Source organism: Columba livia, chromosome 1 (genome assembly GCF_036013475.1).
Source record: "Columba livia isolate bColLiv1 breed racing homer chromosome 1, bColLiv1.pat.W.v2, whole genome shotgun sequence".
NCBI lineage: Eukaryota > Metazoa > Chordata > Aves > Columbiformes > Columbidae > Columba > Columba livia.
Genome location: NC_088602.1, coordinates 4346293 through 4373171, shown reverse-complemented (window position 1 = coordinate 4373171; position 26879 = coordinate 4346293). Strand labels below are relative to the sequence as shown.

Here is a 26879-nt window from a genome sequence, read left to right as displayed (position 1 = left end):
CTTGTCCTGCTGACCATGCTAGTTTGGATACAGGACAGGACACCATTGGCCTTCTTGGCCACCTGGGCACACTGTTGGCTCATGTTGTGCTTCCTGTCCATTAGTCCCCCCAGGTCCCTTTCTGTCTGACTGCTCTCCAGCCACTCTGTGCCCAGCCTGGAGCGCTGCAGGGGGTTGTTGTGGCCAAAGTGCAGCACCCGGCACTTGGCCTTGTTGAACTTCATCCCATTGGAATCAGCCCATCAGCACATCTCCTAACATCGAAGAAACAAAAAAAGCTATCAGCTTAGCCTGAACATTTAATCTAATTTCCTATTTACCTTTTATTAATAATTAAGTTTGCTCAAAATTTGCTTCGAGCTCTTGCAGGGGACGGCTATGCAGCTAAAACAGGTTTTTAGATCTCGTTCGTTATTCACATAACTTGGCCCATTAGCTGAATGAGGTTTTTCATCACTACACGTCTAAATAACACTACGTGTTATTTACAAGTAAATAAATCAGGCTGGAATACAACATGCGTGGTAGGTGACAGCTTTCTAGGCCATCTCATATTAGATTGAAGGCCACTTGTAAGACTTGAGTCTAAAAATTTAACTGCCAGGGTAATTTCTTCTAATTTTAATTCTGCCTTATATTTGTGCATCTATGTATTGCTCCATACCCGCAGCCAGTCTCCCACCATCCCTTTCCTTGTATAAGCTCAAATATACATGTGGTAAACAGGGATAAGCAACTAATCTGATTTGAAACTAATTCTGAGGAGAGTTTTAACCTGTCAAGGTCCCCAATCAAATTCCCATTAGAGATTTGTGTGCTGGATGGGGAAGAGGTAAAGCTGTTTTCTTTGACAACAACCAGGGAACTGGGATGCAGGAATGTTGAGCACCATGGAAATTAGGTAATAATAGCGCTCTAACTGGAGAGATTTTTGACAACAACAAGATAATACATGCTTATAAAAGCCACTGCTATCTTTCATTTAATTGACAAGGCTGTAAAAAATACCAGATCACTTGTCAGGTAGGGAAGCGTTATTTTTCCTAATGATGTGCAGCTTCCAGCTGACCAAACCCTGCATCTCATCCCCCACTATGGTTAAAGCACTGAGACCCTTAAAGATCTGGATGGAGAAAAAGAAGCTGGTCTCTGTTGCCATTGTGCCATGAATAATAAACTGAAATCCCCTTCATGCCCTGCTGACAGCAAGCAATTTATGAACCTAAGCTGGGAAAGTAGAAAGTAATTCACTGAAAAATGAAGCTTGTACCGTGGCTACTGAATATAACGGGAAACCTTTCCATTCTTATTGTTCTCCTTTCAGGGAAAAAAAACCCCACGCTAAAACAACGAACAATATAAAGTTGTCCGTGTAGTTATTCCCCCTTTTGCAAAGCTGACAAATGATGATGATCACCAATGGGAATCAAATGCTGCTTTATGTTCTGACGCTGCTTTCCAATAGAGCCAGCCACTGAGACTTCAACTACAATTACATGAGCGTATTTAACTGTACTTTGAGTCTATGTGACCCACTCAGTTGCAAAATATTTACTGAAATTATATATATATAGATATATATTTTAATAAAGGACAAATAAAGGACAAATAAAGGACAAATAAAGGACAAATAAAGGACAAATAAAGGACAAATAAAGGACAAATAAAGGACAAATAAAGGACAAATAAATAACCTTGCTTAGCTGGGCAGTCAGAGAAAACTTTCCTCTGGATTTACAATATATTTGGCAAAGATTGTGAAAAGAAATTAGTTCAGTACTTGAACATCTGGAATTTGGCCATAACTGTATGTTCTCCTTAAAAATCAATGTTTGGAAAGAGTTGTTGTGTAAAGTCCAGCACTTTTATGGGCCTAAATATTTTCTACATTGATTCCTCATGTATAAATTTTAACATATTATTTGTATTCTGAAGCTATGGGAAACCAGATGCAAAAAATTAAAGGTCTGGGATATCAGTTTGAAGTCATGATATTTATCACCTTAATATTTGTGACATGGGACAATACCTGTGCCAATGCATCAAAGTGAAATATTGTGAAGCTGTGATATATTTATTGCCATAAATGTAGGTTGAATAGATAACGGATTAAACAAATAAAAGTCCACTATCAGTAGTAAATTCTGCCACTGTTAACAAAATTATTTTCATTCAAAACTAGTTATAACCAGCTTAGTAAAAGCATCAGAAATCGCCACTTTCAGCCCAGCCGGCATCTTCCTGCCAGAAATATAAGTAGGGGGAATAAAGACCAGAAAGGGTTTTATTAACATTATCAAAAACCCCTGCAAGTTTCTCTTTTTATCTATAAGTAGAGTAGCAATTCATGTTTCTAGGAGAGATTATTTGGAGCAGCTGGGAATTTATTTTATTCATCAGCGCTTCACTAATCCACCGACAGGAATCACACATCATTTTTACAGCTGCTGATGCAGCAGGTACACGTGGACCAGTGATGGCACAGCCGATTTCAGAAATTAAGGCTTTAAAGCTCTGGCCTGCAAAGAGCTCTCTGCTCCTGCTTGGCAATTTTTCAGCTGTTATTCCTAATCAAAAAATCGTAAATGAGGGAAAACTGCTCACGGCACACAGAGATGAGTGTGATTTCTGAGCTCCTGTGAAGAGGCAAGTGATACAAGTCCCATCCCCGCGGGCAGTGGATGCTTATTAATAGTCCTGAGCTGCTACACAAGGAACCTGCACCCAATGTGCCTTAAACGGCTGAGACCAAAACAGCTCGTCTGTGACATAACCATAGAAATTCTGTGTTTAAAGTCAGCTTGGATTTGTGCAGAGTAAAATGGAAAGGGCAAGGGAAGAGCGAGGAAAGGAAAAGAGGAAAGGAAAAGAGGAAAGGAAAAAGAGGAAAGGAAAAAGAGGAAAGGAAAAAGAGGAAAGGAAAAAGAGGAAAGGAAAAAGAGGAAAGGAAAAAGAGGAAAGGAAAAAGAGGAAAGGAAAAAGAGGAAAGGAAAAAGAGGAAAGGAAAAAGAGGAAAGAAAAAGAGGAAAGAAAAAGAGGAAAGAAAAAGAGGAAAGAAAAAGAGGAAAGAAAAAGAGGAAAGAAAAAGAGGAAAGAAAAAGAGGAAAGAAAAAGAGGAAAGAAAAAGAGGAAAGAAAAAGAGGAAAGAAAAAGAGGAAAGAAAAAGAGGAAAGAAAAAGAGGAAAGAAAAAGAGGAAAGAAAGGAGGAGGGAGACAGGAGGAAGGAAACAGGAGAAAAAAGGGGGGAAAAGGGAGGAAAAAAAAGAAATAAAAGGAGAAAAAAGGAGTAAAAAAGAAAAAAAAAAAAAAAAAAAAGGAGAGAGGAAAAAAATACTATTAAACAAAACCCAGAAAACCTGAAAATCAAACTAGTAAGTTAAAGTGGAGAGCAAACCACGGTGCTAAGCCACCCCAGCCAGGTTCCATTGTCAGGTCACGGTTTCACAGCAGCTGTCAATGGCAAGAAGGGGACAAAGACTCATGACCCCTCCCCTCACACACAGCTGAGCCCATAGCGGGGTCACCTCCTTACACCTGTTACTGATGAAAACCACCTGAAATATTAGGAACAAATGCTAATACACAACACACATTAAACCAAGAGGATGGCAACATGATGGGCAGCGATACTGAAAGATACTGAAAGAAGAAGCAAGAGGCAAATGGCACTTGCCTTCCGTCTTCCTTTCAGCTATAAAATCCTGTAAAAACATCCCACTAAAAAAAGCATAATTTAAAACAAGATTTACCTGATGGAATACAGGCTCTTTCAAATTTAAGTAAACCTGGAAAGATTAAAGAAAGAAAAATAATTTGCAACAGAGAACAATCGTAACGTTATTCATGTAAATATTGGCAAGACTTGTTCTGTTAGAATCAAGACACAAGAGCCTATCCATGCATTATTAAAGTTGATTTAACATTTGAATTTCTCCTGGTAAAACCTGAGGTTTTAACTGTGGAGTTATTTCAAATTAAGAAGCACAAATAGAGACATTAACATCTAAAACCTCCTCATTTAACAGAGTTGCAACACACGCAAAACCAGCTATGACGCAGAAATTATTGGGCACTTTATTGATATGTGTAACAAGAAGAAAACGCACTTTGATTTGCTATTATTAATACTTTTGACAACGCTTTAACATTTCAGTTCACAAAAAAATCTAGGAGTTCTTCCTATTGTTAATTCAGTTCATTTAATTTCGGCTTTTGAAGAGAGAAGGGCACAAGTGTAAAAAATTTTAGGAGGCATAGAAGAGAACAGGCAAGTCCTTTGAAGGCAGAAAGTGATTTATAACACTTGGTTTTCTTTTAAGAAATGGTTATCAATAAAAATAACGAAGAAGATTCCATCTGTGGTTGGCAGCCAGCTTAAAATCTATTTTATTCATAAAGGGAGCAAACTGCACTGAGAAACGCTATCAAGTTCACCACGATACAGCTAAAATTCTAATTTAACAGCTATGTTCCTTTCTTATTCTGTCTTTTGTTTTAAAACACCAGTTAATACAATGGACTGCACAGCACAGTTCGCTTGCAGTTTGTTGAAGAGGATTCTTCTCATTTCTGAAGTTGAATTAAAGTGAGAGAAGATGGGGAACGAGCTTGTCCAAGCTCTCAAAACAAGTCAACGGTGACTTGTTTTCCTCACGCTCCCATTCTAACCACTGGATGACTGCTTTTCTATTCCATTTATTCCACACCGTGGTTCAGATAGAAAGATTTCAGGTTTCTTTGGCCAGCACATAATTTTCCCAACAAAAGAGTAATTTTGCCTTCTTGACTAGAAGCAAGATCCACTAGTGCCTGTGTAAGTTTCTTTATTGCAGGAAAACTCAATCTAAAGGTGAAAATGTTATTAGAAAAAGTTACTTACAATGCTGACTATGAAGCTGTACGTTATTAACAAGAAAAGCAGCGGATAATTGACTGTGTTCTTGTACTTGAAACATTCATACCTGGAATAGAAAATAAAGGAGAGAGGTAACATCCATCACTTACCATGTACAGGAAGCATTTTTCAAGGTATATTATTACAAAACTTGGGAGAAGATTGATCTAAATGAGTCTTAGGCCTTTCAAGAAATTGTTGCTCCTCCAATAAAAATGTGACGGGCTAATATAAAAATTTACAATTTACTAATAAGTAAAATATATATATATATATATAGTGTAAAAAAACTCATAATCAGGTTACACATATACAAAAAATAACCCAGTCAGTGGGAAGAGTTTGGGAAGCAGCAGCATTTTCAGAAGGTGCTTAAGGGGTGATAATGGATGGTAAATTAGAAATGAGTTTAAAATGCAATACAGCTGCCAAAAAACATTATATCTGTGAGTTAAGGGCAGCGTGGGAAAGGGACTAACTCACCAAACAGTGAACTCCAGAGATTTGCTAAAATGCAGGTTGTTTATGACTTTACTAGTCACAGTGCAGTAAATTTGCTAGATTGGGTAGGTAAAAAACCAGCTAATTGCTCCCAGTATGCAAAATACCTAATTAAAATGAGCTTCATAATGTCTACGCTACGCCGCAGTCACAGTTGTGACAGAATTATAGACCCACAGCCCAGACCGTGCCACAAAAAAGGTCCAAAAAACCCGACAAAAAATGAACTTGGAGAAATAAAATATCATGAGGGCTGGAGAAAGTTGTCCATATAACCCCAATTTACAGCTGCCTAAGTTTATGTGTTTATTAACTTGTGGAAATAGGCACCATCATGGATGAATAAAAGGGAACAAAGTAAAAAACCACGTAGGAATATATGGGAAAAAAAAATCTACAAGACAGCACAATGTGCTACATTGCAAAATAGGAAAAGGAATGATACGGTTTGAGATTCAGGAGGACTTGATGTACATAGGAATGTCCTGTGTAGAACTACCACATCACCTACCTTCAAATACAACAAACTATTATTAAAGGCCTCCTAAACGAAACATTAGTTTGTTCTTCAGAATATTTTCATTACTACCAAACGTATATACAGAGAGTTTTATTAGAGCTATAAATGCAGCAAGAGACGTTTTGAAAAATAACAGAGTAACCGTTGCACAAAATAAACGTGATTATTTTTTTGAGCAGATTTTTATAGCCATTTCTCATCCTTTTCCCCAATTACGCTGAAATCAGATAAAATAAATGCAAAGGCAATTTCTAGGAGATGGGGAGCTACAATTGAAATATTTCCACTAACGGGGGCATTATGATTCTGGTCCTGAGCTTGCACAAATCATACTAATGTATGAATCACAATTTGATGGTAATTTCCACAAATGTGGGTTTATTCCTGCAGCATCCCAGCTCCATTGCAAGCTACCCATAATCTTCACCAAAGATAACCCAGTTTTCAAGAGCTGAATATTTGATACATTTGAAAGCAAAAAGATGATTTTTTTAAATAGTTTTGTCTGCAATGAATTGATTTATAATTTGGATTTTCCAAGTGATAGAACAAGTCACGTTAAGTCCAAACCTTGCAGCGACCGGCAAGAAAAATCCACCTTATAGTATCTTTACAGTCACCAAATGCTACATTCCTCCCAACATTAAATGGGAGAAAACATCCTGGCACAGCATTAAGCTGTCATGCGTGTTCCAAAACAGTCCACAAAATAGGCACTTAACTCTTCATAGAATCTTTTTGCTTTAATTTTTCAGATGAGTGGAAAGCAGGTTTAATTAGAAATCAGAAATTTGCATTCGGAGTCAGACTATATCAGAGAAATACAGCTCAAATAAATGACGATGTTGTTAATTTTGTAGGCGTTGCTGAAGTTGATTTTATTATGTCTGCTGTTTTACATACCAAGCAACGCTGAGCTCTGGTTTTATACAACGGTCTTCAACAGGAGTTGTGTTCTTTTCCTCCTAAACAAACACTGGTAAAATATTTCTAAATTAGCAAAAATTAGGACTAAAGCCAAGTCTAATGGCCAAGTTATAATGCTGCAGTGCTACCAAAATTGAGATCTCACTGAAATTAGTGGAAGTTTCAGTGTCAGCCTCATTAAATGCTGGATTTGGCTTCACAGATTCTACATTTCAAAAGTCAACATTTCATAAATATTCAGAAAATAAACCATTTAACAAATACTTACAGGCAGTAGACAAACACACAACAACTGTATATCATTGGCAGCTCATCCAACAGCTACAAAAAGCAGAGACATCAAAACATGAAAACTACTTTTATCTCATACGCTTGTCTAAGTTAATTAAGGAGAAGCAAGTCTTAAGAAAACACGAGTTTTTAAGTCGTTTGGATACCCAACTTTTTGACTGTACTTCAGTATTTAGCAGTGTCAAATGTTATTCAACTACTGAAAGTTCGCCGCATTAATATTCTGAGTATCTTCTGAATATGATGTTTCATAAAAAGCCAACACCTTCAAAGGAACGTGCCTTTCTTGCTGTTTATGCTTCTTGAAACATTCATATGAATTAGTTTTGTAAAGTCTGACTGAATAAGACCACACCATTTAGAGCTGGCTCACAAAATAGAACTTCAGCCCATTAGGAAGTACCTTGTGATGTGCTTGCATGGTTACTTCCTAATATTGGAAATTTCTTACATCGTTTTAATGGTGGTTTTGTTTTGTTTGTTGTGAGGTTCTTTTTGTTTTTTTTCTTTTTTCCCGCCATTTAAAGTTTTCTTCTCTTATATAATTTTTATACTTTGGGAGAAGATTGGTGGGTAACAGCTCAGTTACTTCTCCAGGAACTCACCACCTAAATGGAGACGGAATTAAAATAGCGATGACAAGAGAGGTGATTTCTCAACAACCGGTATGCTCAAAATTGCCATTTATTTATCATTACAAAGCAAAAAAAAAATCATAGCATCATTTTCTTCTAAATTTTTCTCAAAGAACATTAAAAAAATTCTGCTCATAAATATATCACAGAATATATAGTTAATCTTACCTCCTTCTGAAGGACTGAAAATTATGAAAATGCAAAAGCACACAAGTGGATCAGTGAAGACCCACGGCCTCATTAAGAAACCTTATTAGTGAGGCAACTTAGAATTGTAACACCAGGTCTGACTCTTTTCTAAGAAAAATAAGAACTGGATGCAAACCAGATTTCACCGAACCACAGAATGGACTGGGTTGGAAAAGACCTCAGAGATCATCAAGTCCAACCCTTGGTCCAACTCCAGTCCATTGACTAGATCATGGCACTAAGTGCCATGTCCAATCTCAGTTGAAAAACCTCCAGGGCCGGTGAGTCCAGCACCTCCCTGGGCAGCCATTCCAATGTCTGACCACTCTCTCTGCAAAGAATTGCTTTCTAGTCTCCAGCCTCAATTTCCCCTGGCAGAGTTGAAGCCCATGCCCCCTTGTCCTATTGCTGACTGCCTGGGAGAAGAGACCAATCCCCACCTGGCTAGAACTGCCCTTCAGGTAGTTCTAGAGAGTGCTGAGCTCACCTCTAAGCCTCCTCTTCTCCAGACTAAACAAGCCCAGCTCCCTCAGCCTCTCCCCATAGGGCTTGTGTTCAAGTCCCTTCCCCAGTCTTGTTGCTCTTCTCTGGACCCGCTCCAGCACTTCAATCTCTTTCCTGAGCTGAGGGGCCCAGAACTGAACACAACACTCCAGGTGTGGCCTCCCCAATGCAGAGTACAGGGGAAGGATCACTTCCCTTGTCCTGCTGACCACACTAGTTTTGATACAGGACAGGATACCGTTGGCCTTTTGACCTTTTCCACTCACCACACTGAAAGTTGTTGATGGCCGTGCCTGTACACTAATTACCTTCCTACTACTGGTACGGGGTATTCAACAAATTTACAATTATGTCTTTCTGAATAACGAGACACATTAAGAGCAACACCAGCTTACACAAACTCTTTTATATATGGTTTTGGCCATAGAAGCTTCAGGCAATGTTTCGCGATACTGCTAAATGCATCTCTTGCTTCTTCACCCACACTCCCATGGTGAGCCAGGTCCAACAGCGGATCCAGTACACAAGTAACTTTGCAGAAAAAGGTTTAAAACCCCCGAATCTATGAATTATAGGGTCGGGGACCATAACGGGTAGCACAAAGTAAGTATCAGGAACAGAGATGGCAGCTGAAGTCACTAGGTAGTACTTTGCCATCACATTAGTTTACTTTTGCCACGATGCCTTGGAGAGGACAAAACAGAAGCAACAGCTGAATTCAGCTTCATACTGGGACAACCTTGAAGCGCTCCCCCCATCCTTAGCAGAACAAAGGGCTACGTTATGCCTTAAGCGTCTGGTTTTTGTTACTTTGGGAGGATAAGATGGACGGCTGTGTAGGCAGGCATCTCCCTTATCTCTCCCAAGGTGTTGTGTTTGGCAGAAGAGATAGATGGTTATGGTATCAGACACCTTGTCAACCACTGTGAAGACCTCATGGACTAACTGGAATGAGATAAAGCATGTGTCAGACAACCAATTATCAGGAGAAACCATGAACCAACAGCTATCCCTGATGGGCAAAACACTCACTTCTGGTCAGTATTGTGAACTTTCCTGTGGTTTGAAGACCCCAGACCCACTTCCAGAAGAGTCTTCCTAATTAGCATGAAGAGCGAACAGAGAGAGGTGATGAACTGCCAACATGTAAATGAACTGGGGTATAAAATGACCCCGCGCGAGGCATCAGGTGTGGCGTGTACATGCCACGCAGTGTGACCGAAGTCTTCAACGCAACCACCCTCCCTCCATCGGACATCGCAGGATCACACCTGGAATATTGTGTCCAGTTCTGGGCCCCGCAGTTCCAGAAGGACAGGGAACTGCTGGAGAGAGTCCAGCGCAGGGCAACAAAGATGATGGAGTGGAGCATCTCCTGTGTGCACAAAGGCTGAGGGAGCTGGGGCTCTGGAGCTTGGAGGAGACCAAGGGGTGACCTCATTAATGGTTATAAATATGTAAAGGGTGAGTGTCAGGAGGATGGAGCCAGGCTCTTCTCGGTGACAACCAATGATAGGACAAGGGGCAATGGGTACAAACTGGAACACAAGAGGTTCCATTTAAATATGAGAAGAAACTTCCCAGTGAGGGTGGCAGAGCCTGGCCCAGGCTGCCCAGGGAGGTTGTGGAGTCTCCTTCTGTGCAGACATTCCAACCCGCCTGGACACCTTCCTGTGTAACCTCATCTGGGTGTTCCTGCTCCATGGGGGGATTGCACTGGATGAGCTTTCCAGGTCCCTTCCACTCCCTGACAATCTGTGATTCTGAGTGATAACCTGTGAAGTGGTGATATCTTACTCTTTCTCTTTCTCTCTCTCTTATATCTTAGTCTTCCTTCTCCTTTTTTTTTTTCCTTTTACTTGAACATATGGAAGTAATATAATTTTAAGTTCTGCTACTAAAATCTTGTTAAGTTTTGTGTTATCATTACTAATTGTTGCCAATCCACCATTTTTAGAAGGACTTTTGCTCTCAATATATTGATAAGCTTTGTGATATTATAACATACTTTTGCCAAGCCACCGATCAGTGTAATTTGTATTCCACCACGTTCTTTTGGTAAATTCACAATTGAATTGGAGCCCTGGAGTGATTTTCTGTCATTCACTTTGCATAACCACGCGGAAACACCCAGAGTTAACTCACACCTCATCCCATCTGTTGAGTGAGGGCATGTGTCGCGTTCAGAGTCAACTCATCCCATCTGTTGGGACGGGACACATACTCATAGTTATTATTTCTAAGTTCAGTGATATTCCTTACCAAGTTTGATAGGAATTAGCTGCAGGATTCATCCATGCAGCTCTTTAAGAGCATGAGTCACTCAAGGCCTCATAAAAGAACAAGGGAGGAAAAAAAGAGCTAAGAAATACAATACAGGATTTTTTTTTTTAAAGTTGGACAGCTGATTACACTCTTAAGTTAATTTGCCGGCAGCTTCTCAGGGATGTAACTGTAACCTCAAAGAGCCTCCCAAAAGACCCTAGTTGGAATATGCTTGCAGAAGACAATGGCTTCTGTAACAAAAGGAGTTAATGCTTCCAGAAATCCTGTTAACAGCATGCCTGGACATGTCTGAACGATGAAGAAACGTGGAGAGATGGAAACTCGGCGAGCTGATTTCACTGGTTAAATAAGCATTTTGGATTCTTGAGGAATGCACAATAAAGCACATTCTCATAAAAATAAGAGAAAAAGAGAGGTATTCTAAAAATACTGCTTTCAATAACAGAATCTTTCACATTTCTCCTAATTAAGCAATCTGAACTGACCAGCAAAAGTAAAAAAAATACATCTCTTCAACCAGCTGTCAACGTTGACTTTTAATCTTAACACAAGATAAAGGGAATGAGAAAAGGTTATTTACTGGTTGAAATGTTTCCTCTCTGGTGATACGTGAGCTTGCTGTCGGAGTAATTATGAGCTGCTTGCGGATTAGTAAGTGCGTTCTTGGCCTCACACAAAGTCTTTTAACTCTCATGGGAAAGATGATGCAAGACATTCCTGCTCCCCTCTTGAAGAGAAGCTGCTAAATTTATGTATACTATGATTAAGTTACAAAAGACGTACCCTTCATTAACCAATTGACATGATAAATGCTTTGTAACCACCTGCAAAACAAGGGGATACTTTTCAAGGTTTAGATCCTTCTGCATGACAAGAGGGAGACAGAAGACTGAGTGATACATGGTTTAGAAGCACAGTGCTTAGCTTATATTTGACTAATAATTAATAGATGTAAGAAACTAATCTATTATAACTAACTTCATCCATTATTTCTTAGTATAGATATATTGTATGTTAAAAATTTCCCAAAATTGTCATGGATATGTGATAATTGTGTGAATATAAGCAACACAAGAGCATCCAGTCATCGGAGCACTTATGGAGGATGATCCCCAGTGTTCCTCAATGCTGATAAAATAAAGAATGTCTGCTTAACAGTATCATTGACTCTGCTGTTAAGTTTATTTCTTCATTTCACTCTGGCAGAGTTAGGAACAAGCTGCTGGAAGAGAGATGAAAAGGTGGAACTGCAAGGCAGTTTCAAGAGATGGTAGGTAAATGACACCTCAGTTTAGGAAGGAATAGGCGGGGAATAACCTAATGAAATTAAATAAGGGAAAGTGTAGAGTCCTGCATCTGGGCAGGAACAACCCCAGGTTCCAGTACAGGTTGGGAAATTACATATTAGAGAGCAGTGTAGGGGAAAGGGACCTGGGGGTCCTGGGGGACAACAGGATGACCATGAGCCAGCACTGGGCCCTTGTGGCCAGGAAGGCCAATGGCATTCTGGGGTGTATTAGAAGGGGGTGGTTAGTAGATCGAGAGAGGTTCTCCTGCCCTTCTACTCTGCCCTGGGGAGACCACATCTGGAATATTGTGTCCAGTTCTGGGCCCCTCAGTTCCAGAAGGACAAGGAACTGCTGGAGAGGGTCCAGCGCAGGGCAACAAAGATGATTAAGGGAGTGGAGCACCTCCCTTATGAAGAAAGGCTGAGGGAGCTGGGGCTCTTTAGTTTGGAGAAGAGGAGACTAAGGGGGGATCTCATTAATGTTTATAAATATATAAAGGGTGAGTGCCATGAGGATGGAGCCAGGCTCTTCTCGGTGGCAAACAATGATAGGACAAGGGGTAATGGGATCAAGCTGGAACAGAAGAGGTTCCGCTTAAATTTGAGAAAGAACTTCTTCTCAGTAAGGGTGCCAGAGCCTGGCCCAGGCTGCCCAGGGAGGTTGTGGAGTCTCCTTCTCTGGAGACATTCCAACCCGCCTGGACATGTTCCTGTGTGACCTCACCTAGGCGTTCCTGCTCCAGCAGGGGGATTGGACTAGATGATCTTTTGAGGTCCCTTCCAATCCCTAACATACTGTGATACTGTGATACTGTGAATGGTGAGATGGATCTAGAAAACATCTTTTTCATGCCAGGAAAAGCACCAAATAGTCTTACGTGGTGGCAAGAGAATTCTCCACAGAGGCTGATGGTCTCCAGCACATGCAAGAGACAGAAACCAGAGCATTATGGAGGCAAACATCTGTACAGCTTGTGATTCAGTTCAAGTTTAAGACATCTAACTTCTGGTGTCCACATACTTAGTGTCTCGGGTCCCATTACAATCAGTAGAAAGCCAGGACTCAATTTAGTTGCCAAGGGTTAGGTGCCTAAAGCCACCTGAGATGCTCTGTCATCTCCAATACACCCACCTCAAGACTCGCAGATGTGACAGGGGTCACCTTTGTGAAACAGCACCTGGAGGCCAGAGAGAACACTCACAGGGTCTAAAATGACACTAAATACCTATACTCATACAAAAGAGTATTATCCAAGTTAAGACTTGAACTTATTACTGAATACCTTCTATTTGAGAATAAGAGAGAAAGAAAGACTCAGCTATTGCTACTCTGAAGATACTGCGATCGGTATTAATGCTACAGGTACATCTAGATAAATAGAAAACATAATAGAAAACTTTAAGATGAAATAAGGATAAAATAAGTAACAATAACTCTAGTCTATACTGCTTTCTATTAAGCCAAAGCTGTAGGAATTTTAAAATAACACCTCACATAAAGAGACAGTATAATTTCTCAAAGAATAAAGTATCTTCTACCAACATAAGCAATTGATTATAGCTCTTATTTTAGGTGCAACTATATATTCCCGTATATCTATTGGTGGAAAATACTGAATGAAACAAGACGTGTGCTACTCTTTTGTTGAGAGCAGGAGCCACGTACAACGATACTTCAGGTAGATGAAGTTCTGTTATACATTATATAACATATGTTATACATTTAATTTAATCAGGAAACAGAAACATGAATATATAGTGATATATGCCTATAAAAAGAATCACAGCTACTTATCAATTCTCACCTGCATTTCATACTTCAGGGTCATGTGGAAGCACCAAGATCCCAATCCCACAGCTGCAAACAAATCAAATCTATGGTTAGCACAGAAGTCCACATGTAAAGCTTTCAGGTGTAATAACTTAAATGCATGAACTTTACTGGGGGAAAAATAAAATTAGAACATCAGCATCACATTCCAGGAACAAAACTTCAATTTTCCACAGCCTCCTGCTTTACACTTCAGTCACCTTGAATTTGGTTCTTACGGAGGAGTAGGTGTCCTCTTTCCCTCCTCTAGATACTGTCTCTTATGAATTGGTGTAATCTCCATGGGGATAGGAGCAGAGGGAACCCAGAATGAATGGAACGTTATCATTCTATTTCTCTTCTCTTCTCTTCTGCGTTTTTAATTTGAAGTACATTAAGACTTATCTGTCTCAATCCTTCTATAACACAAAGCACCACTGAGCTGCTAGTACTCCTGAAAACCTGAGATATTTCTGCTTATTGTCCAGTTTCAAAAGGTAAATTTTACAAGGAGCTTTTTGTCAGCTCTAGAAGTAGAAATTAATTGCTACCAGAACTCAGAACTAAAAAGTCAGGGTACACAAACAAACCTCATGCATTAGGGATTCATTTTGTGAAATGAGATCACCATTTCTAAGCCTTCTCCTTGGAAGCTCATCCTTCTATTTAATGATTTTTATTTGAAATATTTTATCTTTAAACTGATTTTACTTCTGAAATTAATTTAGGAGATCTACACTTTGCCCATACACAGCTTTTTCAGTTAGACAAGGACAATGTTTCTTGGAAGTTCAATTTCACCACTCAGAGCAAAGCTGGTAGAGTATTCAACGTATCATTCACAACTCTGAAACGTTACCAGTTAAACACTCGTATTAAGCACTAGCTCATTTTTATTTTGCAAGAACATCAATGCAACGTCTTGTTTCCCTTCAATAAATTCTGCTTTACCTCCAGTTTCAGAGAAAGCCAAGTAATCTGCACTCCAGCCCTGATCACTGGGCAGTGCTGCCGTGTTTTGCTGCAAGAGCATAAACCTTTTCTACACACAAGAGCAGATCTCACTGATGCACCAACAGACCTCGACCCAACTAATTCTGCATTTTGTAAAGGATTCCCAGTCGACAGACATGTCTAGAGATGTTTCTTCAGATGCCATTAGACTAGAACGGTGATTATTGCACAAACTCAAATACCTTCACATGTAACTTTACTGCAACATAGAGCTGTAATAAACTGACAATTAAAAACGTATTGTCAAATACTTTAATGTCATTAATTCTCTGGGAAAACGAAGCACGGCTCTACCAGAATATAAACCACCATATGCACTTCTGTAAATTCTTATTAGATTGGTTTGCTTCTGAATTTTTTTCCAAACAATAAGCAACAATTGTTTTTCATCTTCATTGAGATTTTGATGAGAAATTCTCATAGTAATTTTTCTATGTATACAAAATATATTTTAACTACTGTTCATTCTGAAGGAAAAAACCAAACACACAACCAAAACAAAACAAACCAACCACAAAAAACCCAACAACATTGAGCTCATCATTAAAACAGTACCATCCATTATCTTGGCTGTCACTGCCATTTCAGTTATCTTCATGATACAATCCCTGACAGTTTATAACAAGCATAATTTTCAAATATGAGTAAAATCATTGCATAAGACATTTAGACTGTTTTTAAACTAACAAAATATGTTGTCAGGGACTTTTGGTGGGTTTTTTTTGTTGTTATGGGGTTTTGTTGGTTGAGTTTTTCTGATGTTATTTGGTTTACAAATCTCAACAAACAGCTACTGAACTCCTCCCCTTCAGATCAGCAGCAGTTATTTCTATATTATTTTTCTTTTCTGTCTTAGCAAAAAATGGAGAATGCTGCAGATCTTAGTGTTTCAGGCCATTAATCCCATGACTACAGATCATGTAATGATCATACCTGGAGTTGCTTTGATTATGAAAGTTCAGTATGCTTTGGAGAACAATGCTGTAGCTATATGGTGGAGCAATAAAACGGTTATCGGAAACAAGGAGAATTTACAGGGAATCATCATACGGTCCTTCTCAAAATAAAACCTTCTACTGGAAATGGCTGCAACACAGCTTGCTGTAACCTTGATGGAGCTCATGAACATAGAATCATCAAATCCCAGGTTGGAAGGGACCTCAAGGATCATCTGGTCCAACCCTTCTTGGCAAAAACACCATCTAGACAAGATGACCCAGCACCACATCCAGCTGAACCTTCAAAGTGTCCAGTGTTGGGGAATCCACCACTTCCCTGGGGAGATTATTCCAAAGGCTGATTGTTCTCATTATTAAAAATTCCCTCTCCCCAGGAGTAATTTGCACCCATTACCCCTCGTTTTTTCCACATGACTCCGTGTATAAACGGATTTTCCATCTTCTTTCGAGTTTGTTTGGTGTTCCAAGAGCATTCAACAGAAAACCCAGGATATTACAAGACTATAGAAATTATACAACTAGATTAATCAGCAGATGACATTGTCCCTATCAAGACTGCACAGGCAACATGCCCTCAAACACTCCTGTGGTAACTGTGCACAACAGCATCTTTTTAAAGAGATAGTTTAAATGCAGACTAAAGAATCAAACTATGATTCTTTACGTATCCCATTTATACCTACTTATTGCAGAGGCGTAACTTAAAAAGGTATGTTTTACATTGCAGTGTGGTAACAAAAATGTTTTACATCTGGACACTGAATGAGTTAAGAATTAAGTTTCTGATTTGCCACCTTTGGCATATGTTATGGCTTAACACAGATCTGTGCAAAAAGCTTCATGGATCTGTTCAAAAGGGAAGAAGAGGGGAAATGCATGAAGACCGAACTGAAGCACAGCCATACTCTGCTCCGCTAAAATCACTATATAACTGGTAAACTTCAGCAGGGAACTAATATCTAACACTACACTCACTGAGCCAAGAGCTGTGCAAGTCAGAGTTGTTGTTTTGTGGCTTAATGTTGGGGGTTAGTGTTAGTGTTTGGTGCTGAAAACACTGCAAAGTAAGGAGAAAACACACATTACATGTCAAGAATCGCAAGGAAATCTTTATTTCCTCTGCTAGGCTGATAGCTTGCCACCTTTCGGTCATGTTAATGCGTAACACGTAAATTTACATGGGGCTTGACATGTATTTGTCCCCAATAAATAGCAGTTTAATACTTAAGCTCAAGTGTTTTCACATGTAGGCTCCACCTGCAGATCTACTGGAAGGCGGCTATCTTTAGATATACTTCTCATCACGTAACTTCAGAATCAAGACATTTCTAGAGAATGATTTACTTCACGAAAACTATCACTGCAATGAGACATTCTACCAGCTCTGTACTTTTCAAAATATGAGTGAACAAAACCACTGCAATTACATTGAAAGCAACGTTCCCATACAGCAATTCACAAACCAAGCAATAGATTTGCTCCGTATCTTGTAAGCAGGGGTTACGGTTTTCATTTTCGGCGTTTCCTTTGCAAAGAAGCTTAACTCGCTAAAAGCTGCAGATCGGTTGTAACATTTTAACATCATCAGAAGCGATACCATTTCCTCTCTAACTACATAACTCACTTTTCAGAGCTACTACCAGTCAGTCAGCATTTTTACATCAACGGACCTTTTTTGTTACAGGGGAAATACATAAATAATGAATACACGTTAAGTCACAATATTATGAGATCAGAACAGCACTTAAAAACACTAAATGTAAAGTCAGGTTAGCTGCTAAATGTAGACTAACATGGTCTTTTTTGTCCTGCAGTGAACAGAATGTGTGGTTCCTGCCAGTTGATCCAATAGTTGTGTTAGTGATGTAAAAGCAACGTACCTGCAAACTCTACTTCATACACTGTCCTTCAACACCATCAAAGACTCCAGGGTAATATCCATGCTAGAAACAACCTGGCATTATACATGAGATCAAGCTCCATATATGAACCGTATAAACTCTCAGGATTTGAACTCAGGGGAACAAAAACATCCCCTACGAATTTTTCAATAGTTTACGAATAATCAGAAGTATCACATAATCTTATATCAAAATGTCTTATCACTAATTATCCATCAGCATTCAAAATTTTTATCATAAACCTAAAGCTTTTATAGAAAAACAGTTTATCAGGATTTCATAAATGTGGTTTGAATTTAAACTCTGTAGGCACTCCTGAAAACATTCTGAAGGAAGGATGCTCAAACCTTTACTGAGATATGTGCACATGAACTAGATGTCAAAGTTTCCATTAAAGAGACTGGCATCATAGGGAGAAATTCAGGGATATTTTAGGATAAGCCAAATGATCCTCCAGGCTTTACTGACTGCAATGGAAGACAGACCCCTCTGTTTAGGTGTTTGAATCTGGAGCTGAATTCCACCTATGGTTTCTTACAATCATAGAACAGAACTAAAAGATAAACAACATACTGCATCATAGAATCATTCTGGTTGGAAAAAACCCTCAAGACCATCAAGTCCAACCATTAAACCAACCCTGGCACTACCCCACGTCCCTGAGAATCTCATCTCCGCATCTGTTCAACCCCTCCAGGGATGGTGACTCCAGCACTGCCCTGGGCAGCCTGTTCCAATGCCCCGCAGCCCTTTCCAGGATGAAATTGTTCCCAAGATCCAACCTCAACCTCCCCTGGTGCAACTTGAGGCCGTTTCCTCTGCTCCTGGCGCTTGTTCCTGTGGAGCAGAGCCCGACCCCCCTGGCTCCAAGCTCCTTTCAGGCAGTTCAGAGATCAGAAGGTCTCCCCTCAGCTCCTGTTCTCCAGCTGAACCCCCCAGGTCCCTCAGCCGCTCCCATCACACTTGTGCTCCAGCCCCTCACCAGCTCCGTCCCCTTGTCTCAACTCGCTCAAGCAAACAATCATAACCAGTCAAAGAATGAAACAAGATGAAAGAGCAGAATTAAATGAACATTTTTAATCAAATTATTTTGTTTTCTAATGGTTTCCCCTCCACAGCAAGACAGGAGAGACCTTGCTCACCACAAGGGTACATCTCTACAAATGAACTCCAGCATCGCTGGGACTGTTCCCAGACGCTATAGTGAAACTGTCTGTGCGACTGTTAGAACAGTCTGTGTGTGAGTCTGGCTTGTTCCAACCAGCACTCTCCCCAAGCATCTCCCAGGCACAGCCCAGCACCCGTACCCAGCGGGGAATCTGTGTGTCCTCACCTCATTTTGGGGGATAAGACGAACAGACACAGGCTGTTCAACATACTTGGCTTCAGCACTCAGGAATGTTCCTGAGCACATTTGATTTACACACATCGACATGGTCTAAGTACCTCCTCTACGGCTGTTAGGTAAGAATAAGGGAATTAACTTTGACTGAAGGGCTTCTAAAAACTATTTTTACAGATAGTGTTTCACTGGAAATGAAGTTTACTAAGTTGTTTATGAGCTCCTACGGCTATGTCTAACATAGAAAACTTTTTCCATCCTTTTTTCCTCCACTTTGGCACAGCTTGAATGATTGAGCCCTATTAAACAGGATGAAGAAATACAAAACAAAACAATCCTTCTAAATTTAAAGCATCTAATAAAGTACATAACTCTATTGACTCTGCTTTTTCTTATATTCTTAGGCCCAAAACAGGTACACTCTCTTTTATTTTAATGTGTATATATATATATATATATGTATGTATGTATAAATATATACTTCTTAATTCTAGAATATAAACGATTTGGGAATCTCAGTTCCCAGGAATCACGAGGAAATGACATATGGTAGAACCTGACACAACACCAAAACATCAAAAGGAACCATCCAACTGCTTATTCTTTGAGCAGCCTGATGATTTGTTCCACCTACTTGGTGAGATGCAATGTGCTAAAGTAATTGCTTAAGATGATTCTTGATAATTTTCAGGTTGATTCAATAGTTCTCTTAAGCTTAATAATTGTATCCATCTCCTACTGAGTTCATTGTCAACACGCTCTTTGAGCTGAAAGGGAGCAGATATAAGGGCTGAGAACAGTGTGCTGCAGCTCAAAGAACTTGAGGAAAAGTGCAACTCAGTCTTGGCTCCAGTATGAACAAGGAACTTATTTAAAGAGTTATTTAGTAATCCCCCTTCTTGTCCTGCCAACTTCGGATCTTAGCACATACATGAAATGAACAGTGCTTCCCCAATTCAAAATCCATTTTGTTCAAAGAGGAAATCAATGTCAACAACAGAAATTGTGGGGTGTAAAGCGAAGCACTGAATACGGCGCGGTAAAACACAAAAGAACTGACAATCAGCTAAACGTCTGGAAGCGACCAAAAGAAACAGCTGATTTGGATCAAAACAACATCTAGAAACAACACATCTTATGTTCTGAAATGCTAACAGATTTTAATGCCCACCTTGCCAGCTGGTTTTTAACATCTTCTAAAATCGCAGTAATGATTTATAGTTGTTACAACCTAACTAAAGTGACCTCCCTTTCACTCCCACCTTCACAGCTGAATTGTTAAAGAATTTCTACTTTAACAAAAACACCCTTAAACACTGTTGGCTTGTTAGAAGCTCTGCTATACGGTCTGTATGTAATGAAGCAGGGTGCCTGAAGTGAAACCAGCAGTTTGTGTTCAATTCACTATCTCTTTAGAGATTAAGTCTATACTTGTTTGTTACAAATTAAATAAGTAGAGTGAAATCTGCTAATAAATAAAATTACTGTAAGGGAAAGAATTCTCTCTGGTGCTTTCTTACAAGAAGTTCTGTACACTTGTTCTGTCTCCACTTCAGCATGCTTCTTATTCAGCCACACGCACAGAAAGAAAGCCAACATTCCTGGCACATTTCAACCATATTTAAAATTCTGTTTATCTTCTCATTCGCTGCTTTTATTCCGCAGTAGAAAAAGCCTTAAGAGGTTTGTGCTTCCAAACCATTCTGTTCCCGATTGCACTGTGAAACTATAAAGCCTTTTATTTTCCTTCACATTTCTCAACTGCTGTAAAACAGCTCAGCGTTACAAATACTGAAACAGAGACACAGCAGAAGAGAAATGTTTTTGGGAGTGACCTTTAACGTTAGGTTCCAAGAGATGAGATTAAAATCAAGCCATGTAAGCGTTTATCACTTCAGACAGGAGTCAAAGGCATTGAGCAGAGCCCAGCTGGAACTCAGGGCTGCCCCCCGGCACTGCTGGCAAATCCGCAGCCTGAGCTCCCCCCCATCAACACCAGGAACAGGATAAAACTGATGTCCATGGTATTTATCGTGATCAAAGTTAGATTTATTTTTTTTTAATATTCACATTAAACAGCATATGAGAAATACCTACTTAAAGCAGTCTCGGTGTGAGAGCGGGACATTCTGGTCAGATAGTGGCACATTTTGTCCGTCATGAAGTGTCACAGGGGTAGCCACAACTTACAGTCAATACAGTCTCAAACAGTTTCACCTTCTTTTTTAATTTAGTTTAGAAAGAATGGCAGTATGTGATACTTTGATTCAAGAGCATGCAAAGAGTCAACTTCAGCAAACACACACAGTCTCTTTCCCCATCATTTTAAAAGGAAACCCTGAGCTTCAGTAATCACAGAATCAACTGGGTTGGAAAAGACGTGAGAGATCATGAAGTCCAACCCTTGGTCCAAGTCCAGTCCATTGACTAGATCATGGCACTAAGTGCCATGTCCAATCTCAGCTGAAAAACCTCCAGGGCCGGTGAGTCCAGCACCTCCCTGGGCAGCCATTCCAATGCTTCACCACCCTCTCTGTAAAGAATTTCTTTTTAATCTCCAGCCTCAATTTCCCCTGGCAGAGTTGAAGCCCATGGCCCCTTGTCCTATTGCTGACTGCCTGGGAGAAGAGCCCAATCCCCACCTGGCTAGAACTGCCCTTCAGGTAGTTCTAGAGAGTGCTGAGCTCACCTCTAAGCCTCCTCTTCTCCAGACTAAACAAGCCCAGCTCCCTCAGCCTCTCCCCATAGGGCTTGTGCTCAAGTCCCTTCCCCAGTCTTGTTGCTCTTCTCTGGACCCGCTCCAGCACTTCAATCTCTTTCCTGAGCTGAGGGGCCCAGAACTGAACACAATACCTATGAAACTGTTTTCTACTGAGACATACATGAGTAATTATCCAAGTCCATAAAAGGCCTTTAAATGGCTATTTGGACAGTGTTCAGACAACATCTAAAGCTGTACATTGCTGCTTATCTTTCACTCGTATCAGCAAAGCTGAAGTGACTGAAAACCCATGAAGCTCTATCTAGCACATGTTAGAGTTTAATTGGCACCAAGAATACATTTAGTATATGGATATGTGGTTTTTAGCAATGTTTGTCTAAATACCTAAGTATACCAATCTTAAACGTAACATTTACAATAAACCAGCCTCTTACCACTGGGGAAAACAGCCCCAGAGACAGGAGCTATAGCAAACACAGAGATCCTGTGAAACACAAATATTCTGTGAAATCTACTCCTAGAGATCCGACTGCCAAACCTGAGTTATCTTCAAACACCATCTTTTCTCATAATGAACACAACTTCTAGTCGCATAACTGAAGTTTTAAAGGAAGCTGGTTCATTTTCTGATTTTGCTATTTTAGGAAAGACAGACTGCCCTTAAATTCACTGATGTGTTCATGTCACATTGCTCCTCCATCCCTGCAAAACTTCCCAAATACGATGGCAATTAGGGTGCTGGGCAATACAAACCAAATTCAAACTCATGAAAGAATGCTTTTCCAGTTCCTTCAGGATCTTGGCCCTTTTTTGTATTTCTGTTCCATACTAATGTCACAAAAATATCAATACAGCGTGAAGCTGTTTGGAAGTAGGACACACAAGAAATCTTCTGTAAACCATCATAAAAGGACACAGTGAGCTAAGATGCACTAAACAGGACTTAGAGCCAGAGAAGGATCACTTCAAAACCTCATAAAGTTATTTACCAAATTCTAATTTCATGCCCTTCCAACAAACAGCTGTAAACGTTAACAAGTACAACAAACTGAGGTTTATGTTTCACACACATAGTATTTTCATTTTACTACTCAGATTATTAATATTCGGATATTGTTCATTGCACATCTGAGCTCCCTTTATAATGAAAGAGCAAATTAAGTTTTCCACATACCTGTAAGACACAAATATGCAGCTAAATACCGTTTTTCAAGGCCATCTTTATAGGTCTGAATCGCACCATAGATTGGAGGTAGAATGAAAATCAGGTTACTCACTGTGTTCCCTGTAGGACAGAAACCAAAAGCAGAGATTTAGAATTGGGTACTATGCACTTCAAATAAATAAAGTGGCATTCATGCATTAATGAGAGTTTCAATAGTTTTCATCCAGAAAGCTACACCTTTTTGGAAGCTGTGTTTTCACACATCATACAAGGTTAAATTTTGGTACAACACAGTTAACTACTTAAAGGCTAATAGTATTTTAACACTTTTTTTCACATATATGGATAGTAATAAAATACTAATTTAATGGAAAAGATTGGCTTAGACTTTGCTTACTTTCTTGGCAGGAGGTAGAAAACCAGGGTTACCTTGATTGCACAGCTCATGAATTAAAACCCAATTCCTTAATGAGACAGAAGACGCAAAGAGTCCAAGCCCAGTATTTTAAAAGAACTGTTTGTTTTTTCCTTTTCTTAAAGCTATTCTTGGAACTCTCTCCTCCACACTCCCTTCAGATACTTTAAGGTCACTGAGTGACTCGTTTCCCCATCAATCCAGTTCAGTCTTTACTACTAGTGTGTTGGTCACTGCGCTCACACAGAACAAGCCAGATATGATGTTGCAGCTCACAATGACTGTAAGATGGTAAAATAAGGAATAGCAAAAAAGTCAGAAGCTGCTACTGATCAGCAAGATGGGAAACAGTGAAAGCTTATCAAGAGCCTGAACTTCAGGAGGACATCGCTGCTCTCCACCCCTCCTGCTGAAGCTGGGATGCAATGTGAAGATAGGGACAGAATACCTGGGAGGAATATACGGTGGCTGTTTAGAGTGTGAAGAGATGTGGTGAGGAAGGTCAAGCTCCACTTGGAATTAAATCCAGGGCTGTCAAAGACAACAAGAAGGCTTTCTTCAAGTATGGCAGCAGGAAAAGGAAGGTTAGGGAAAATTCAAGTTGTCCTGCCCCTCTGCTCTGCCCTGGTGAGGCTGCATCTGGAGTATCTGTGTCCAGTTCTGGGCTCCCCAGTTTAAGAAGGACAAGGAATTACTGGAGAAACTCCAGCAGAGGGCTATGAAGATGCTGAGGGGTCTGGAGCATCTTTCTGATGAGGAGAGACTGAGAGAGCTGGGGCTGTTCAGCCTGGAGAAGAGAAGCTGAGAGGGGATCTTATTTATGCTGATCAATATCTCCAGGGTAGATGTCAAGCGGATGGACCAGACACGGTTCAGTGGTGCCCGATGACAGGATGAGGGGCAACGGGCACAGACTGAAACACAGGAGGTTCCATCTGGATATGAGAAACTTCTTTCCTTTGAGGTGCCAGAGCCTGGACCAGGCTGCCCAGAGAGGCTGTGGAGTCTCCTTCTCTGGAGACATTCAAACCCACCTGGACACATTCCTGTGAGATCCGCTCTGGTGACCCTGCGTTAGCAGGTGGGTTGGACTGGATGATCTCCAGAGGTCCCTTCCAACCCAAACCAGTCTGGGATTTTGTTGTAGAGATCAGAGAAAACAAGAACAAGACAAGCGCCCAGCTCTCATACCAGAGGACAAGACCAAGATGACTTTTCCAGCTCTAGAGAAGAAGAACAAACCTTGCAAAGGGACAACAACAGAGTGAGAAGTTTAAGTGAAGCATAAGGAAATGGTACATTTCTCAGCAGAAGGGATGCAGATTCAGCTTTTTAGCCTAACCACAAATCAGAATTTTGAAAATAAAGGTTATGAAATGGGAATAAAACAACACACAACTTGGGGGAAAGCACAAATCTGTTTAAAAAGGCAGAACATTGCTTACAAAGATTAAACTGCACACTTTCATGCACCATCAGTTAAATATATATAAAATTGAAACTCTATTTCCAAAATATCTCCATGAAAAGTACAATACATGATGGTATGGAAAGGGTAAAAAACCAACTAAACCCATGTTTCTAGCTTTTTTATTCAGCAGAATATCTCAGAAGAGTCTCACTTTCTAAAACAATAAAACAAGAATGAGCAGGTCACGTCTGAACCACTGTTCTCATTCAAGCACCTATTTTTCAGCTCTCCTACCCAAGATCCATCCCAAAGAAAAGGAAAAACAACCAAACTATGATCATTCAAATAACATTGGATTTTTATCAGATCTTCTTTAAATTACTTCCTATTGATTTAACATAATCTCCTAGACAACCATGAACTTCACCAAGTCAAGATGTGCCAGAGATCTCAGCCTTCTAGTCAGCTCCGTAGTAAGTTCCTCTATGTAAAATAAGCCCTGAAATCAAAACAACTCTACAAATTTATACCAATAAAAAAAGGGGTTTTTCATGCTTAAATTCTCTGGGGAATCATTAACCTTTTACCTCATTCCCACAGTGCTACAAGGGAGAGTGATTCACTTTCAGTGGAGACCAGAACCTCCCACAAATCATGCAAAGACATCACCCAGCCTCCAAAAGCAGAGCAAAGGCTAAATAGGCTGGATGGCGAAACCTTCTGCTCTCTAAAGGAGTTTTCAACTATGCCCATTTTCAAGAGAAGTTATCAGATATTACATAAATATAGCTGTTTGAGGTCACTTGGTTATCAAACTGCCAAAAACCCGGCAAAAAATCAAATATGAAAACGCCAAACAAAGGAAATACCATGTTTATCTGCAACCGGGAAGGCGAGTGAGTTTAAGAGAGATGTGCAGTAGGACAACACAATTCGGATGGATATAACAATGCAAAGAAGGGATTTTATGCTGGAAAGCGAAGGTTTCAACACTTCCTGCAGAGCTATAATTATGTGAAATTACTGAAAATTTATGAACGTCTAATCTAGGAGCAGCTTGCGGAGAGAGGAAATACCGCAGACTTAATCTAGCCATAAATTCCTGCCACTCCTCTGCACTTTTTGGCCCATATTATACGGAACGTTTATAGCACGGATTAGGGAAGCCTGGTTGCAAAACATGCTTACTGAAAATGGTGCGTGTTGTTTAAAACAAGGAAACGGGGGCAGGGGAACAATGAAGTCCTTTGGCATCCTGCTAGCAAAATGCCTTATTTCAACAATAAAAACTACAAGGCCTCTTCCAAACCCAAGATCCCTCGGAGTACGTATTTCATAAAAGTCTAACTAGTTTTTACAGGATTATCCTCACATAGAATAGGTTATAAATTCATTAAAAGGGATTTTTACTAATTCCATTTAAATAAAAAAAAAAGCAGTGGGATATAGATGTAGATTAGCAAACAATACCAAGAAAGACAAAGAAGGTGACACAGCTACATACCCATACCTCTAACATAAATTAACAAACAAGGAAGTGAAACAAGCTTTGAAGGAAATAGATACGGACACTGAAAATGAGAAAGGAGTTTAACTGTCAAGAAACCGAATAATTTTTATCTGATTTTCTTTAAAAAACAATAAAATAAGAAAATATTGCAGCTCCTTGGGAAAAGCAGAGATTGGAGAATATGCAACTGAGGAACACAGCAGAAGGTATGTGAAATAATTAAAGGAGAGATTTTTGGTTATGCCTATAAGAAATGTTATTTATCTGAAATGAGATGAATGCATGTGGATGAACCTGGTCTTGAGCCTGTACAGCATTCCTATATTTCAGTACTGGTCTCCTTGAATACTGGTCCAGGGGGTGACCTAATTCTTCTTTAGTGACCAAAAACCATTTTATTATATCTTCAGCATGTCTGCAAACCGAAAGGAGGACTAGACTATCAGAAGGAGAAATGCATGAATTCACAGACTGAAATGACAGGAGTGGGATTAAATAAGATGGTCAAGAACATGCTGTTCAATGTGAATATGAACCCTTATTCCAAAAGTAGGATTAATCTATTGGAGGAGGCAGAAAAGTGAATTAAGATCAC

General features: G+C 39.8%; 1 protein-coding gene across 4 annotated transcripts in view; it reads right to left on the bottom strand.

The window, feature by feature from the left end:
- ACER3 (alkaline ceramidase 3) overlaps positions 1-26879 on the bottom strand; it is a 70618-nt gene that overhangs the window by 23920 nt on the left and 19819 nt on the right. For 2 of the 4 annotated variants that reach the window (XM_065075952.1, XM_065075884.1), the window contains exons 2-6: positions 22958-23068; positions 13841-13893; positions 7111-7163; positions 4880-4961; positions 3750-3785 (exon numbers count right to left, since the gene is read on the bottom strand). In XM_065075952.1, coding sequence (XP_064932024.1) covers positions 3750-3785; positions 4880-4961; positions 7111-7163; positions 13841-13893; positions 22958-23068 — 335 coding nt within the window. The remainder of the gene's footprint in view (positions 1-3749; positions 3786-4879; positions 4962-7110; positions 7164-13840; positions 13894-22957; positions 23069-26879) is intronic. The other 2 variants (XM_065076026.1, XM_065076119.1) reach the window with 1 other exon arrangement.